This window comes from Bubalus kerabau, chromosome 16, assembly GCF_029407905.1.
Source record: "Bubalus kerabau isolate K-KA32 ecotype Philippines breed swamp buffalo chromosome 16, PCC_UOA_SB_1v2, whole genome shotgun sequence".
Lineage (NCBI taxonomy): Eukaryota > Metazoa > Chordata > Mammalia > Artiodactyla > Bovidae > Bubalus > Bubalus kerabau.
Window position 1 is genome coordinate 56,406,207 of NC_073639.1, and position 14,170 is coordinate 56,420,376.

General features: G+C 55.2%; 1 protein-coding gene across 4 annotated transcripts; it reads left to right on the forward strand.

Moving 5' to 3' along the window:
- Nucleotides 1–1,716: 1,716 nt before the first annotated feature.
- On the forward strand, nucleotides 1,717–13,076 carry CDK2AP1 (cyclin dependent kinase 2 associated protein 1). Of its 4 annotated transcripts, none has more exons than XM_055550451.1 (4): nucleotides 1,717–2,215; nucleotides 7,655–7,752; nucleotides 9,414–9,540; nucleotides 12,161–13,076. In XM_055550451.1, the coding sequence occupies exons 2-4, from the start codon at nucleotides 7,684–7,686 to the stop codon at nucleotides 12,286–12,288; spliced, it is 324 nt and encodes a 107-aa protein (XP_055406426.1). In that variant the 5' UTR covers nucleotides 1,717–2,215; nucleotides 7,655–7,683; the 3' UTR covers nucleotides 12,289–13,076. The 4 variants fall into 4 exon arrangements, with proteins under 4 accessions (XP_055406426.1, XP_055406427.1, XP_055406424.1 ...); XM_055550452.1 differs by lacking the exon at nucleotides 1,717–2,215 and adding an exon at nucleotides 2,297–2,367; XM_055550449.1 differs by lacking the exon at nucleotides 1,717–2,215 and adding an exon at nucleotides 2,493–2,858.
- The last annotated feature ends 1,094 nt before the right edge of the window (nucleotides 13,077–14,170 follow it).

A 14,170-nucleotide genomic window follows, 5' to 3' on the forward strand; every position in this document is an offset into this window, starting at 1 on the left:
AGCAAATCAAAACCATGAGATTCCAGTTCATACCAACTAGTATGCCTAAAATTAAAAAGCCAGATGATAAAAGTGTTGGTGAAGATATGGAGAAATTATAAATATTACAGATTGCTTATAGGAATATAAATGATAGTCACTATGGAAAATAGTGTAGCAGTTCCTCAAAAAGTGAAACACAGAGTTACTAGGTAGCTCAGCAATTCCACTCCTGGCTATGTACCCCAAAGAACTAAAACATTTTCACAAAAACTTGAACACAAATGTTCATAGCAGCTTTATTCATAATAGTCAAAAAGTGAAAATGAATGAAATGTCCATCAGCTAATGAATGGATAAATAAAATATGGCCTATCTATACAATGGAATATTATTGAGTCATAAAGAGGAACATAGTCCTGATCCATCTTACAAAACGGATGGACCTTGAAAGTATTATACTAAGCGAAAGAGGCCACACACATATTTTAACTGAATCCATTCCTATGAAATGTCCAGAATAGGTACATCCATAGACACAGAAAGCAGATTAGCAGCTGCCTAAAGCTATGGGTAGTGAAGAATGGGGAGTGACTATTGTTGGGTTTCCTTTTGGGATGGCGGAAATGTTCTAGAATTAGATAGTGCTGATGACTGCACAACTTTGTGCTTATACTAAATCCCACTGAACTGTGTATTTTTAAAGGGTGAATTTTACACTAAATGAATAGATCTAAAAAACAAAAGGAAAAATACTTTTCCATGATGATCAGTGGTGGGACTTCCTTGGTGGTCCAGTGGTTAAGACTCTGCTTCCACTGCATGTGACACGAGTTTTGTCTCTGGCAGGGTAACTAAGATCCCCCATACCCCTCAGCATTGCCCCCCAAAAAAATTATGATCAGTGAGGATGGACATCATTCTAAAAATACAATATGGAGAGAATAGCCCACACCATCTGTAGAAAGGACTGAAGCAGACCTCTGAGACCTGGATTTTTGCCCCAAGGACATGGAGGCTTAGTCCAACAGTGAATAGATGATGGAGCCAGAATTAATACCCGGGTCTGTCAGCCTATGAGCCCTCTGCTTATAGCTTCTTGCCCTGTATTGGTCCAATAAGTAGACCATTGGCTATTGTGGTTACCAAGCTGTTGAAATGTGGCCAGTCCCAATCAGGATGAGGTGTAAGGGTAAAATCCCCGGTGGGTTTTGAAGATAGTATCATAAAAAGAATGTAAAGTATCTTTAATAATTGCTTTATATTTATTATATATTGATTCCATACATTATATATTTAAATCATATGTTAAATAAAAAATAAAGATTAATTTCATCAGTTCTTTTTACTTTCTGAAATGTGATTATTTAAACTGTTAAACTACATATGTAGCTTGCAATACTTTTCTATTGGACAGTGCTACTCTATAGAGTATTGGTCCTCTGGGAGCACGGTAGGAAAAGGATGATATTAATTTACCCCGGAACTAACACTTTGCTGAACATCCTTGACGGAACCAGCCTAAAGCTGATCACAAGGGGTCCTGGGAAGAGGGGTGTCGCTTGTACCTTCACTCCTAAAGTAAAGGAAGGAGGGAGGGAATGGGTGCATCCCTTACCTCTAGGGCAATAAGAATCCTTACTAGATCCAGATGTATCTGAAAGTCTGTAGCTAATAAAAGATATTTGCAAAGCAGGGCGATTATAAATGGCAGAAAAGGGCGGGCATCTTGTGTCTTTTGACAAGATTTACTATTTAAGGAGAACTCCAAGAAATAATACCTTGAAAAGCTTCATCATCTGATGTAATATACATTTCATGATTGCAGTTCAGTCCGATTTGAGAAGTGGGCTGTGGTGGGGTGGGAAGAGGGTCAAAAATTGCAATGTAAACTCCAGGAGAGAAGAAACTTGGTTAAGTTTATTCTTGTCTAATTAGCGCCCAGAACAGTGCTCGCCACACAGCAGTCGCTTCTTAAATATTTAAACGAGTTAAGATGCAAAATTAGGTGGATGCGACGGTGTGTTTTTCGCGGGAGGAGGCCTCCGGCTTTTGTCCAGTGTCAAAGGAGTCTAGGCCGCCAAGGGGTTAACAATCACTTAATACCGACAGGGACGTGAAATTTATTTGAAATCAATGTCAAGAATTGGTTGTTCTTATTCTGGGGAGTAGCCAGACCTCGGCGTCTGGAATGATCTACGTGCTTAAAAATACCACTCGCCACCATTTTCTCCAGGTAATTTTCCATCCCTGCCCCCACAGTCAAAGGGGGGGGGGGGGGGAAGTAATTCCGCAATCCTACCTAGCTTTAGAGAAAAAAAGAAAAAATTAATCGGTACAGCAACAAATCTCCAGGCACCGCCAGCGCAGCAGAAGAAAGGGACCCAGGTGGGCCTCGGGCGCTGCCAGGACCCCAGCCCCCCAAACTTTGCCAAGTTGCGGGCGCCGAGTGCGCCCAGAGGCGCGGGGCGCGGCCGCGGGCGGCACCGCCCCCTGACGCCCGGCCGCGGCGCGCCGGGCCGCCCCCTCCCGGCCCCGGCCGGCCCCGCTGGCTCCGCTCAAAGTTTGCGGCCGCCCCTGCGCCCGCGCGCCCGCCCGATGTATGGGTGATATACTGCAGCGGGTGTCAGGGTGAGGGACGGCCATATTTGCCGGTGCGGCCCGAGCCGTCAACAACAAAAAGTGCGCGGGAGCTCGGCGGGCGCACGGACGGGCGCACGGACGCCGGGACCGCCTCGCCGTCGCCGGGTCTCGCCGCCGCCGCCGCCGCCGCCCTCGCGGGCCGGGCCCCGCTGCGCCCCGGCGCGCCCCGCCGCTCGGGGGGATGTCTTACAAACCGAACTTGACCGCGCACATGCCCGCCGCCTCCCTCAACGCCGGTGAGTGAGTGCGTCCCGCGGGCCGCGCGCGCCGCGCCCCAAGTGCAGCCAAGTTGGGGGCTCGCGCGCCCGGCCCCGGCCCCGGCTCCCGGGGGCCCGCGGCGGCCGGGGTCGGCGGGCACCGGGTCCCGGCCCGGGGCAGCGCGGCCGCCGCCGCCATGATTCCGGCGCGCGCGCTGCCAAAGTTCGCGGGTGCGCCCCGCGCCGCGCCGGGCCTCGGGTCGGGTCAGGGCCGGGGCTCGGGACGCGGGCGGCCGCCGCGGTCCCCCCCACGCCGGCGGCCGAGGGCTCGTGGGGAGCGCGGCGAGCGAGGGCGGGGGAGGCTTTCTCGGCTCCTTTTTCCTCCGGCTTTTGGGCGGCTCGGCGAGGGCCCCTGCCGGCGGGAATCGGGAGCGGCCCGGTCGCGCCGGGAGCGGGGCGCCGGGAGCGGGGCGCGGGTCCGCCCTTGGGGACCTGAGGGGCAGGCCCGGGCGGGGGGGTCCAGGCGGCAGGGGTGCACGTGAGCAAGGCCGGGCCACGCGCAGGCGGCGCTGCGGGGCTGCGAGAGCGCCAGGTTGCAGCCGCTCCCGAGGGCGGGGGGCCGCTGGGGTCACCGGCGGTGCAGGGGAGGTGGTCTGTGGACGCCCGCCCGGCCTGGCGTGGGGGAGCAGGTGCCCAAAACGGGGCGCACGGGACGTCCCCTCAGGCGTGCGCGGAGTGAGAGAAGTTGGGGAAGACCGGGGGCTTCGGAGTTGCCTGCAGGCAGAGGGCGGGGGAGGCATTGCAGCTGGGGTCCCGGCTTGGAGCCCCCAAGTCTGGGGTTAGAGGGACCTCCTCCAGGAGCCGTGCTCTCCCTGTGCTGGGGCTGAAGCTGGGCGGTCCCAGGAAACTCCTGCATAAGTTGTCCGGCAGCTTTAGGCTGAGCCCGGGGGTCTTGCCCCAGAGACCAGGGCGGGGGCGGGGTGTGTGTGTGGGAGGGGGCACGCGGGGTGTGTGTGGCTGGTGGTAAAATTTTGTGGGGTTCGTAGGTGACTGACTCTGTCCCCTTTTACAGAGGTTCTCCTTTAGACTCTTGGTGGGAAACTTCCAAAAAAGCGAGGTGCATGGAGGTGGGGGTGGCGGCAGGGGCTTGGCAGGGAGGAAATGGGCCTCTCTGGTCAGAAGTGCCACGCTGGCAGTTGGCCGAAAGTTTTGGGCCTTGTCTCCTAATGTTGACTCGGTAACTCCAAAATCTGAAGGGCGCCCCAGAAAAGCTCTAAGTGTATATGCATGTATGTATATACCTATACATAGGTGTATATAGGGGTGTGTGTGTGTATTTAACTTCTTGGACAGAGATTTGGGGATTGGAAAGGGTTAAGATTCAGGGTGTGGATGGCTGTAGGGTTAGATAGTTGAGTTGGTCAAGTGTGGGCTCTGTCTGAGCTCCAAGAGAAAACGGCCCCTATTTGCAGCTGAAATGTTCTCATCTCTGGGGTCTGCACACCTTAAGAGGCAGGCTTTGTGGCCAGTGTTTCTCACTGCCTCCCTCATCTGACTCTGGGGTGGGATGGGTGGAGGGTCTTGCTGCTGGCCCAGGTCGGCGGGAAGTCTCAGGCTGCCCTGGTGCAGTTGAGGCAGGGACCCTGAACCTGGCCCTTTGGGGACTGGGGTCCCAGAGGGAGCAGCAAGTCACCCGCTTAGGCACCCTGAAGCCCTGCTCTGGGCTGGCTAGCACCTGTGCCCAGATGGTCTTCCTTCTCCTGTGGTGAACTCCAGGAGGAGCGCTGAGGTCTCCAGATCTCTGGGGTTCGGGTGAGGGGCTGCCCCCACTCCGCGTGGACCCCTTTAGAAAGCCCGCATCTCCCTGTGACATTTGCATCCAAGATGGACTCTCCGCTGCCGCTCCTCCGGCTTCCTTGTCATCATCCCTCACGCCCTCCAGCCCTGCCTCCTGCTCGCGAGTTGCCAAGCCGCGGCCTGGCCGGCGGTGGCAGTGGCGGAGTTAGACAAAGCCCCCGCCTCCCCGCCAGAGAGCCCCCCCAGGCGCCCCAAGTGGCGGGAAGGCCGCCAGCTCCCCAGGCCCGGGCCGCTCTTTGTCTGGCGTGGGGGCGGGGAGCCGCGCCTGGCCCCAGGAGCTGCTGGCCTTTGCCAATCCCTCCCTCGGCTCAGGGCCCTCCCTGGTCCCCGCACACTGCGCGCATTGTCTGCGATGCTCCGAGACAACCGCGCTCACGCCCTGTCTGGTTTTCTCCTTGGCCTTGGGCAGCCGGACCGCCGGCCCTCCCTGTGTCTGCAGGAAGCTCTGGGCATGAGTGGAACTTGGGGCCCCTCTGCCAACTCTTCCCAGGGCCACAGACACCCCCCTCTGAACACTGAGCAAAGGACTGGCTCAGAGTCGGGTCGCCTACCTCATCACCCAGGTGGTAGGAAAGTCAAGCTCTGGGCTCTTGCCTGACTTCTCCTCCACACCGCTTCCACGCCCGCAACCCATTCCTTCTCCCTCTCTCAGGGCCTAACCCCAGCACCGTGGAGGGGCAGGTTCTAGAGCCTTTAGACATTCTGTTGGGAACTATTACCTCAAACAGATGGAGAAACTGAGGCCAGAGAGAGAAGGGCCATGTCTTAGGTTCTGCAGCGCAGTATGGCGCAGCTGGCCTGTCTCCCAGTCCAGACCCTTGCCTGCAGGAGAGAGGATGGGTCAGGAAGACAAGACATACAGAATGTAGTAATAGGAGGAGGAGGGCAGGAGGTGGGGCAGAGAATGCACTCATCTCCTGCCCGGGAGCTGGAATCTTCTAGATGCCTTGAAGAGCTGAGCAGTGCCGTGGACCGCCCCCCCTGCCCCCGCCCCGACTCTTGCCTTTAGCATCCCAGCCTTACAGAGAGAAGCGTAAGAACTTGCAGTGGTCACGACTTGAACCCTGGCCTGGGGCAGTGAAGCCTGAGCTACGCAGACCACACTCACCACCCACATCAGAAGGCCAGGAAATTGGGGTTTGGCTGATGTGGCGAGGGGAGCTGGGGGGGGCACCCGCTACGTTCCCTTGCTCTGGCCATTGCACACCCATGGTTGCCTCAGATGGAGGTCAGAGACGTGAGTGTAGCTCAGAGCACAGGTGTGTGAGCAGCCCTTTTTAGAGGCATGGCAGCTGGGTGCTGTGCTCAGTCCCCAACTTAGAGGTGGCAGAATCCATATTTCCTGTCTGGGCATCCCATGCTTGGGCATGAATCTGGGCCCCAGCGGAGAAATCCAGGGCCAGTCAGGTTGGGTACAGAACTGTCCCCAGCTCCTGGACAGAGGGACAGGTGTGAGGTGTTAGCCTCTTCTGTGCTGTGTGGCCCGGGGGCAGTGCCCACCCTCTCTGGTCCGTGTTTCGCTCTCTGCAGTGAGGGGTTCCAGGGCTCCTTTAGCTCTAGCAGCCTGAGCCCCTGAACTTCCTTCCTTTCCTGCCCCTCCCGTTACCCACACCAGATGAGCAGCTGGTCGGTTTGGCCGGCCTGGCACCAGCTGTCCATCCCCGGGGCCAAGTCTGCAGAGCCCGCTGTGTGTGTGAGGGAGAAAGAGAGAGAGAGACAGTTTGGCTCCGGGGGCGGGAGGCAGAGGGGAAGCTGCTCCCAGGCCAGGCGTGGAGCAGGCGGGCCGCTGCTGAGGAGGGCTAGGTAAATTCTCCATGGTTACCGCTGTTTGTAATTCCGCAGGACATCCTTTACCCGCTAATGGCCACTTGGACGCCATTATGGGTCTGCGTGCTTCCAGCTCCTGAGCTGGAGCTGGAATATTCCTTGCTGCGGACCTCCCCATCCCCCATCCAGGAGACTTCATTCTGAGCCAGGCCCTGGCCCCACGTGGTCCCTCCACCGAGGGAAAGCATCTTCTAGTGTGGCAATCCATAAGTCGGGTCTTACTCCTCCCCTCTGGGGGCATAAGCCATCCAAGCATAGATTCAGACTGGCGAGAGTCTGGTTCCCTCTTTGGAGAGGAGTGACGGGAGCTCAGAGAGCTTGAGGGACTTGCTCAGGGATACACAGGCTGTGATGTGCTCCTGATTCCTGACTTGGTGTCCAGTGAGCTTCTCAGGTGGCACTAGTGGTAAAAGAACCACCCCCCCACCCCCAGCCCCGCCAATGCAGGAGATGTGGGTTTGGTCCCTGGGTCAGGAAGATCCCCTGGAGGAGGGCATGGCAACCCACTCCAGTGTTCTTGCCTGGAGAATCCCATGGACAGAGGAGCCTGGCGGGCTACAGTCCATGGGGTCACCAAGATTCAGACACGACTGAGCGACTGAGCACACAACGCACATCAGTCCCCGGCCAGGGTTGGGCCTCAGAACTCGAAAACCTTCCCCTATCTTCCTCACTGTATAGTCTAGCAGAAGTCTGGGCACACAGGACGTCTTAGCCTGAGTGTGGACTAGCCTTAGTAGTAGGTGGGCTCTTGTGGCATCCATGGGTCCCTAGGGTGTCAACCTCTGAGGCGCAGGACCCAGGAAAGGAGACTTGAAAGGATTAGGCTGATATTGCAGCAGATTTCTTCTTTGCTCCGAGTCCTTGATGGCATGAGTGGCAAGGAGCTCTGTGATTGATTAGCAATGTCTGCTGGGGGTCGGGGGTGTGAAGGGCAGCGGTGTGTTAGCTCCTTTTTACTGTCAGTCATTTAGGCCAAGTGTCAGCCACCGCCAAGCTGGAGGATGGGAGGAGGGTTCTCTGTCCTCGGAGACAAAAGACCATTGTTGACGGCACGAGTCCTGGGTAGGGGGACTCAGAGTCCTTACCTTGGCAATGGCTACAGTTAGCCAAGGCTACTGGATTACTGACTTCTGTCTCATCCCCCACAGCTGGGAGCGTCCACCCGCCCTCCACCAGCATGGCAACGTCTTCACAGTACCGCCAGCTGCTGAGTGACTACGGGCCTCCATCTCTCGGCTACACTCAGGTATGGCAGCGGGGGTGATGCGAGGTGGGGGGGACCCTGGGGGCGGCCTGGGCACGGAGGGGAGGCAGTGGAAGGAGTAGAAATGATGGAATGGCGTGGTCACCCCAGCTTCCCCAACCCAGGGCCCTGGCTGGGCTCGTGTTCGGGGCTCAGGGCCTTGGAATGGAGAAGTGGCGAGAGGTTCACGGGGGACACTGAGTGACAGGAAGGGGTGGGAGGGCCCAGGGGCACTGGTGGCCTGGGGAGCCACCGTCCCCATTGGGCCACTGCCCCATGTGTGTCCCTGGCCGGTCTCCTCGTGCCTGCTGCCTGGGCAAGTGAGGTCCGGCCTGGACTCTGGATCTGAGCTTGGACGGAGGGGAGGGGACCCTGTTCCCACTCAACTCGCCACAAGATCATGGCCCCAGCAGGGAGGACGGGGCCCGAACCCTAGTGGAGCCCAGGTGGGTTCCATCAAGAGCTGGTGGCCCCTGAATTTTACACCTGGTTCCACCAGTCCCAGGGCTGTGACCCTGCCCCCTTCCACCCCAAAACTAGCCGAGACTGACTTTCCCCTTCGGGTTGGGGGGGCCATCAGTGGAGGCAGCTTCCCCTCCTTAGGAAGTGCTGCCTTGAGGGGGGCGGGGGGGCGCCTGGGCCACCAGCTGAGAGATGCTCTCCCGTGGCTGCAACTCGTGTTCCGAGGTCGCCACAGAGGCCGGCCCTGCCCTGGGGGATGAGGTGGCAGCCCGCTGCCATGCCCCACCAGGCCCTCCTGCCCCTGGAGGGGAAGCGGGTGGGGGCAAGGGCCCCCCGAAGAGGTGGTGGCTGGAGGACAGGGCCAGGCGTGGCCTGGACAGACCCCGAAGTGCCCCAGCCTTGAGGCAGCGGCCAGAGCAGAGGAGGCAGGATCGAGGGGCCCAGGGGAGGCGCCCAGAGGATGCCGAGGAGCCAGACAAGGAGAGGAGGAAGGACTGGGAGGCCAGGAAGCAGAGGCGACAGAGGCGGGGGGAGCAGGCGAGGGCCTCCCCCGGGGGAGGTGGCCAGCCTGATGCAGCTGGTGGGGGCGGGGAGGCCCGAGCAGGCTGGTGGGAACTCGGCCCCATTGATCAGTGTGCTTGCTGGGGGCAGTTGGAGGGGGGTCTGGAAGGAAAGGGTTTCTGTGTGGTGGACCCTGCTGGTGTGGGGAGGAGGGAAGACTCTAAATACATTCTGTTTTCTGTCTGGGTGGCCTTGGCAGTTTTTCTAGTCCTGCTGACCCCCAGGTGTGGCGTCCATCTCGGCCACTCACTCTGGATCCCCAGCCCTCCTGGGATCAGTTGCCTAGCCATGGCTCCTTCCAGGAAATTCTCAGTGATCACCTGTCGACTCTTTCTTTCTTATTTAAGATGATCAGAGGACTTTCTAGAGACTGCTGGGTGGTGGCCTTGAGTGTACGAGGACAGTAGAGAGAGCCGGCTCCCTGGTCTGTAGTTGTTGCCCAGAGGAGACGTGCCTGCCCGCAGCAGAGGCATCTGCCCTGGGACTCTGGGCCAGGCCGCCCTCCCTCTGCCCCGCTGCCCCTGGGCTTGGGCCACTCCCCTGCCCTGGCCCCGTGCCACTGGCGTGCAGTGGGGTCCTGACTGGGGCATTGGGGTCAGGTTGGGTGGAATCCTTCTGAACGCTTTCCTTTCTGAATCCAGGGCACTGGGAACAGCCAGGTGCCCCAGAGCAAATATGCCGAGCTGCTGGCCATCATCGAAGAGCTGGGGAAGGAGATCAGACCCACCTACGCGGGCAGCAAGAGTGCGATGGAGAGACTAAAACGAGGTAAGTCATGGACCCTGGACTCCCCTGGTGGGTGATGCCTTTCTGCTGGCTGACTCCCGGCACTGGCTCTTTACCTGTCTTGAAAGATCTTTTGGGGAAAACGGAGGGTGGCAGACAGAAGCATCTCCTATGGCACAGGGGCGCTCATTTTGTTTCAGAGTGATTGTTGAGGCAGCATGAGCTAGACTGTCCTGGGGATCTGAAGGGAAGAGGCGTGGCGGCCAATTGTCAGATGAGGCATCTGAGAAGGGAAGCCCCGGGACTTCCCTGGGTGGGGGTCCAGTGGTCAAAACTCCCTGCTTTCACTGAAGGGGGGTGCAGGTTCAATTTCTGTTGGGGAACCAACATCCCATAGGCTGCGCGACCAAAAAAAAGCCTTTGTACCCAGATCCTGCAGCTCTGCCTCATGCCTGCTTCACTCCCGCTGGCTGACTCTGGTCCTGGGAGCCCCAGGCAGCCCAGTACAGTGGGCCCCCCTCTCTGGGGGAGACCTTGGGGCCACAGGGGCCCGCATTGCCCGGTGCTGTCCTCTTTGGAACAGGGCCCCAAGGAGGGGTGTGGGGCGGAGGGTGAGAGAGCTTTGAAGTTCTTTCGTGACTGAAGAGGGAGGGAGGGCGGGAGGCTGGTGTCACCAGGAGAAAGGGACTCACGTGAAGATATGACTGGCCAGCTGACTTCAGAAGGCAGTGAAATAGGTTGGTTGCTGCTTCACGAAGTGAAAAGGGAGTGGAGAGGAGAAAAGGATTTCTATTTTAGAAGGTGGCAGTTCAGAGCATGGTGGCTTATGTGCGAATTTAATTTTAGGAGGGTTTTTTCTTTTTTTTTTTTTAAGGTTAGAGAAGCAACTTTGGAGAAAAACGAAAGAGGGGAACATTCTGTGGCTGTAAATCTGGGGCGTGACGGCAGGGGGGCGCGGCGGTAGTCAAGCCACGGCTCTAGTGATGGGCAAGGCTGGCTGAGGACAGGTGGTGACTACCTATGTAAAGAGACTGATTGCAAAGCCAGATCAGAGAATAACAGGCATTGGTATGGGGAGGGGAGGCTGGCAGTAGGGGCTGGAAGAGGCCTTGGGGTAGAGAATGAGCTTAACCCCAGTCCAACCGCAGGGGTCAGGGGGGCGTCACTTGGCCCACAGTCCGGGTAAACTGGAGTGCTGGTTACCTAACTGGGCATGCCTGCGGAAATGCTGAGCCCCAGAGTCTGTCTGATGGGCTATCTGCAGCCACCCAGCGAAGCTGGCAGTTCAGGTCAACACGTGGATACACCTAGCGACTGGTGCAGGGCATCCTGGGTGAGCACCTAGTCCCACAGTTGCCCTGACCAGTAGCTGAGGGAGCTTGCCAAGTTTACATCATAGCAAGGAAGGAGGGTCCTAGGGAATGGGGAATCAGGCACCAAGAATGCTATTTGTGTTTTTATTATTCCATTTTTTGGCTGCACCACGCAGCATGCAGGATCTTGGTTCCCCAAGCAGAGATGGAACCCACGTCCCCTGCAGTGGAATCGTGGCATCTTAACCACTGGACCACCAGGGAAGTTCTTATTTGTGTTTTTTGTTTTTGTTTTTTGGTGCCAAAACCTGAGAGTGAACCATTTGTGGTTTTTAACGATGGAAAAAAACTCTGTGACATGTCAAAATTTTGTGAAATTCAAACTTTAGGGTTTAAGTAGAGACTTGTTGGAACATGGTCACACCCATCGCTTGTGTAGTGCCTGGGCCCTGCCATGGTATCCTGGCAGAGTGCAGCAGCTGTGACAGTTGGCTGTACGTACGCGCTTCACTGAAAGTCTTCAGAAGCTCTGGCAAATAAGATTTGTGAGGTGGGGATACCTGAGTGACTTGGGGTGTCATTCCTAGGGCCCTCTCAGGGTCAGCTCTTAGAAGGAATAGATTCTTGGTGTCAATTAAAATGAGGTAAGTGTTTCATGAAGTTTAGTAAAGCCAAAACAAAAACAAAACCGAAACAAACGGTAACTCCCAAACCATAGTGATAAAAGATGAGGGGAAAATCACATCGTAGATGGCACCAGTCCCTAGCAGAAAGGATGAAGCAGTGGACCAGGGTGGACTGAGTGAGCCTTCGTCTTGTGCCCAGATCTGGGCAGGCTACCTGACACTTCCAAGTCCTTTTTAGAATTTAGGAAAAATAATGGTTTGAAAGCTCCATGGTGGGCTTCCTAGGTGGCACTAGTGGTCAAAAACCTGTCTGCCAATGCAGGAGACAAAAAATGTGGGTCCGATCCCTGGGTTGGGACGATCCCCTGGAGGGAGGGTATGGCAACCCTCCAGTATTCCTGCCTGGAGAAACCCATGGACAGGAGCCTTAGAGGACTACAGTCCATAGGGTTGCAAAGAGTCGGACACAACTGAAGCGACTTGGCCTGCAATCTCGGTCACAGGTCCTCACTTAAAGAACTTGGGTGGAGATACTTATTCCTGGCATCTGGATGGTAACATGGTTTGTGTAGTGAGTAATGTCAGGAAAAGAGCTTGCAGGTTTGTCATCTTGAGCATGGGAAGAAATACTTTTAAGGAAGATGTGACGAGGAATGTTGGCTTTGAGGGATAGGATGGGGTTTGGGTCGTAGAATGCAGGTCCCATGTTCTCTCCAATCTTAGGTTTCTGCAGCTGGCTGTGGAAGGACCGCTCTCCACTCCTGGAGTTGGTGCTGCCCTCTGATGCCCGTCTCTGCTTCTCTTCCAGGCATCATCCATGCCCGAGGATTGGTGCGGGAGTGCCTGGCTGAAACGGAGCGGAATGCCAGGTCCTAGCTGCCTTGTGAGCCTGGAAGGTTTTCCAGCTTCTTCCCAGAGGAGAAGTTACGGTTCACCTCCCTTGTTCAGATGAAACTCTTGTTTTCAAAATGGTTAACCAGTTCAGTTTCTCCTCCCCCGCCCCTCCCATGGTTCACTTAGGCTCTGAATCTACAGTCTCTTTAAGATTGAGGAAAGATTTTTAAATTGATTAGGAGTTACATTGGAAATAGTTAGGAACTTCCCAGGTGTTTGTGGTTTTGTTTTCTTTTTTTAAAAAGCATTGATTCAAAAGATGCACGTAGAAGTTACCTATCTTACAGCAAACTAGTTTTGACTCTTAAGATACCAGTGTCTGGTTTTCTTTTGAATACATTTATGTTAACCCAGATTGTTCTGTGTTCCTTTTCACAAGCTGATACAACTTCAAGTTTTTTAGTAGTACGAACTTGACAGCACACTTAACCTAGGAGCCAGTCCCCTCGTTGCCATACGGTATAGATTCTGCTTAATGTAACTTCTTTTTTGCTTAAGCGTATTTGCATGATTATTAGTGCTTTTGAAGTCCATTCTAAAATGCACAAGTTATAAATACAGAAGAAAGAGCAACCTCCCAAACCAAACCTAACAAGGACCCCTGAAATTTTTCCTAAGACTGTATGTAGATTTCAGTTCTGCCTTTTCTGAGGGTTGACCCAAACATCTGGAAGAAAATGGAACTGTTTGCGTCTTTGTATTTATTACTTGATGTAATAAAGCTTATTTTCATTAACAGCTTGTATTAAGATGTGGGTTCCTTGAATTCTTGGTGATATTTAAAAAAAAACCAGCTCCTCAGTGAGAGGTGGGAAGAGACTTGTCAAAGGGCATTTTCCTACCTGGTCCAGGAAGGTTTGGTGTGACAGTGTCAGTAGGACAATGGGCCAGGGATGGGATGTGTGGGGTAAGTCAGAAGGCAAGGATTGGGCGAAGCTGCACAGTGGATGCATCTTCACGACAGCAGGTGTAAGTGAACGCCAGGAAGGAGAGCAAGAGTAGAGGCCGTGTTACTTTTCTCTAATTGCGGTGCGCAGGCTTCTCATTGCGGGGGCTTCACTTGAGGAGCACGGGCTCCAGGGCACAGGGGTTCAGTAGTTGCGGCTCCCGGGCGCTAGAGCACAGGCTCAGTAGTTGCGGCACGTGGGCTTAGTTGCTCCGTGGCATGTGGGATTAGGGGTAGAACCTGTCTCCAGCATCGGCAGGCAGATTCTTCACCAGGGAAGCCCTTGATTCTGCCCTTCCTGAGCTCGCCTCCCTTAGGCCATTCTGTGTTTAGGAACTTATCCTATGAGCTTTTTTTTTTTTTTTTTTTTCCCATATAATGCAGCTACTAAACTCCATCTGGCTACTTACCCTGTTCTCACCAGATGGTAAGAACTATTTGTCCTCGTGTTGGGAAAAGTGGGTTGCCTGGGATGTCCTGAGAACTCATGGGAACCCCAGGAGTGCCTTCCAAAGGGACTTTGAGGTAATCCTTCCTATATTCCTTAGGCACTGATCCCCATGTAATGAGGGCTTACCGTGGTGAGAGGTAAGACTAAGAGGAGGGATGTGGTCAGTTTTCCAGGTACGAGGCCAGGCCCCAGCCATGACAGCTCTAAAGGCCAGTAGGTGGGTATTAGGGAGCTGGCTTGTCTGCATCTCCTTCATGGACATAAGAAATTCACAAAAATTCAAGAAGGGAGACAGAAATTAAAGCGCCTGTCCCTCTTGTCTGAAGCTCCCCCGAGTTTCCCGTCCACTGTTACGGTCTCTCATGTACCATTCCAGATGCTTCTCTTGGCTACCTTCTAAAAGGAGGTTGGAGATCGGAGGGTCCTGCACATTGTGGGCAGA

What these genes read in the sequence shown, in the direction of transcription:
- CDK2AP1 (XM_055550449.1), top strand. Translation starts at nt 2,804, where the DNA reads ATGTCTTACAAACCGAACTTGACCGCGCACATGCCCGCCGCCTCCCTC. An exon ending in CGCCGCCTCCCTCAACGCCG is followed by an intron (nt 2,859 to 7,654) that starts GTGAGTGAGTGC and finishes CATCCCCCACAG; the next exon opens with CTGGGAGCGTCCACCCGCCC. An exon ending in GATGGAGAGACTAAAACGAG is followed by an intron (nt 9,541 to 12,160) that starts GTAAGTCATGGA and finishes CTCCAATCTTAG; the next exon opens with GTTTCTGCAGCTGGCTGTGG.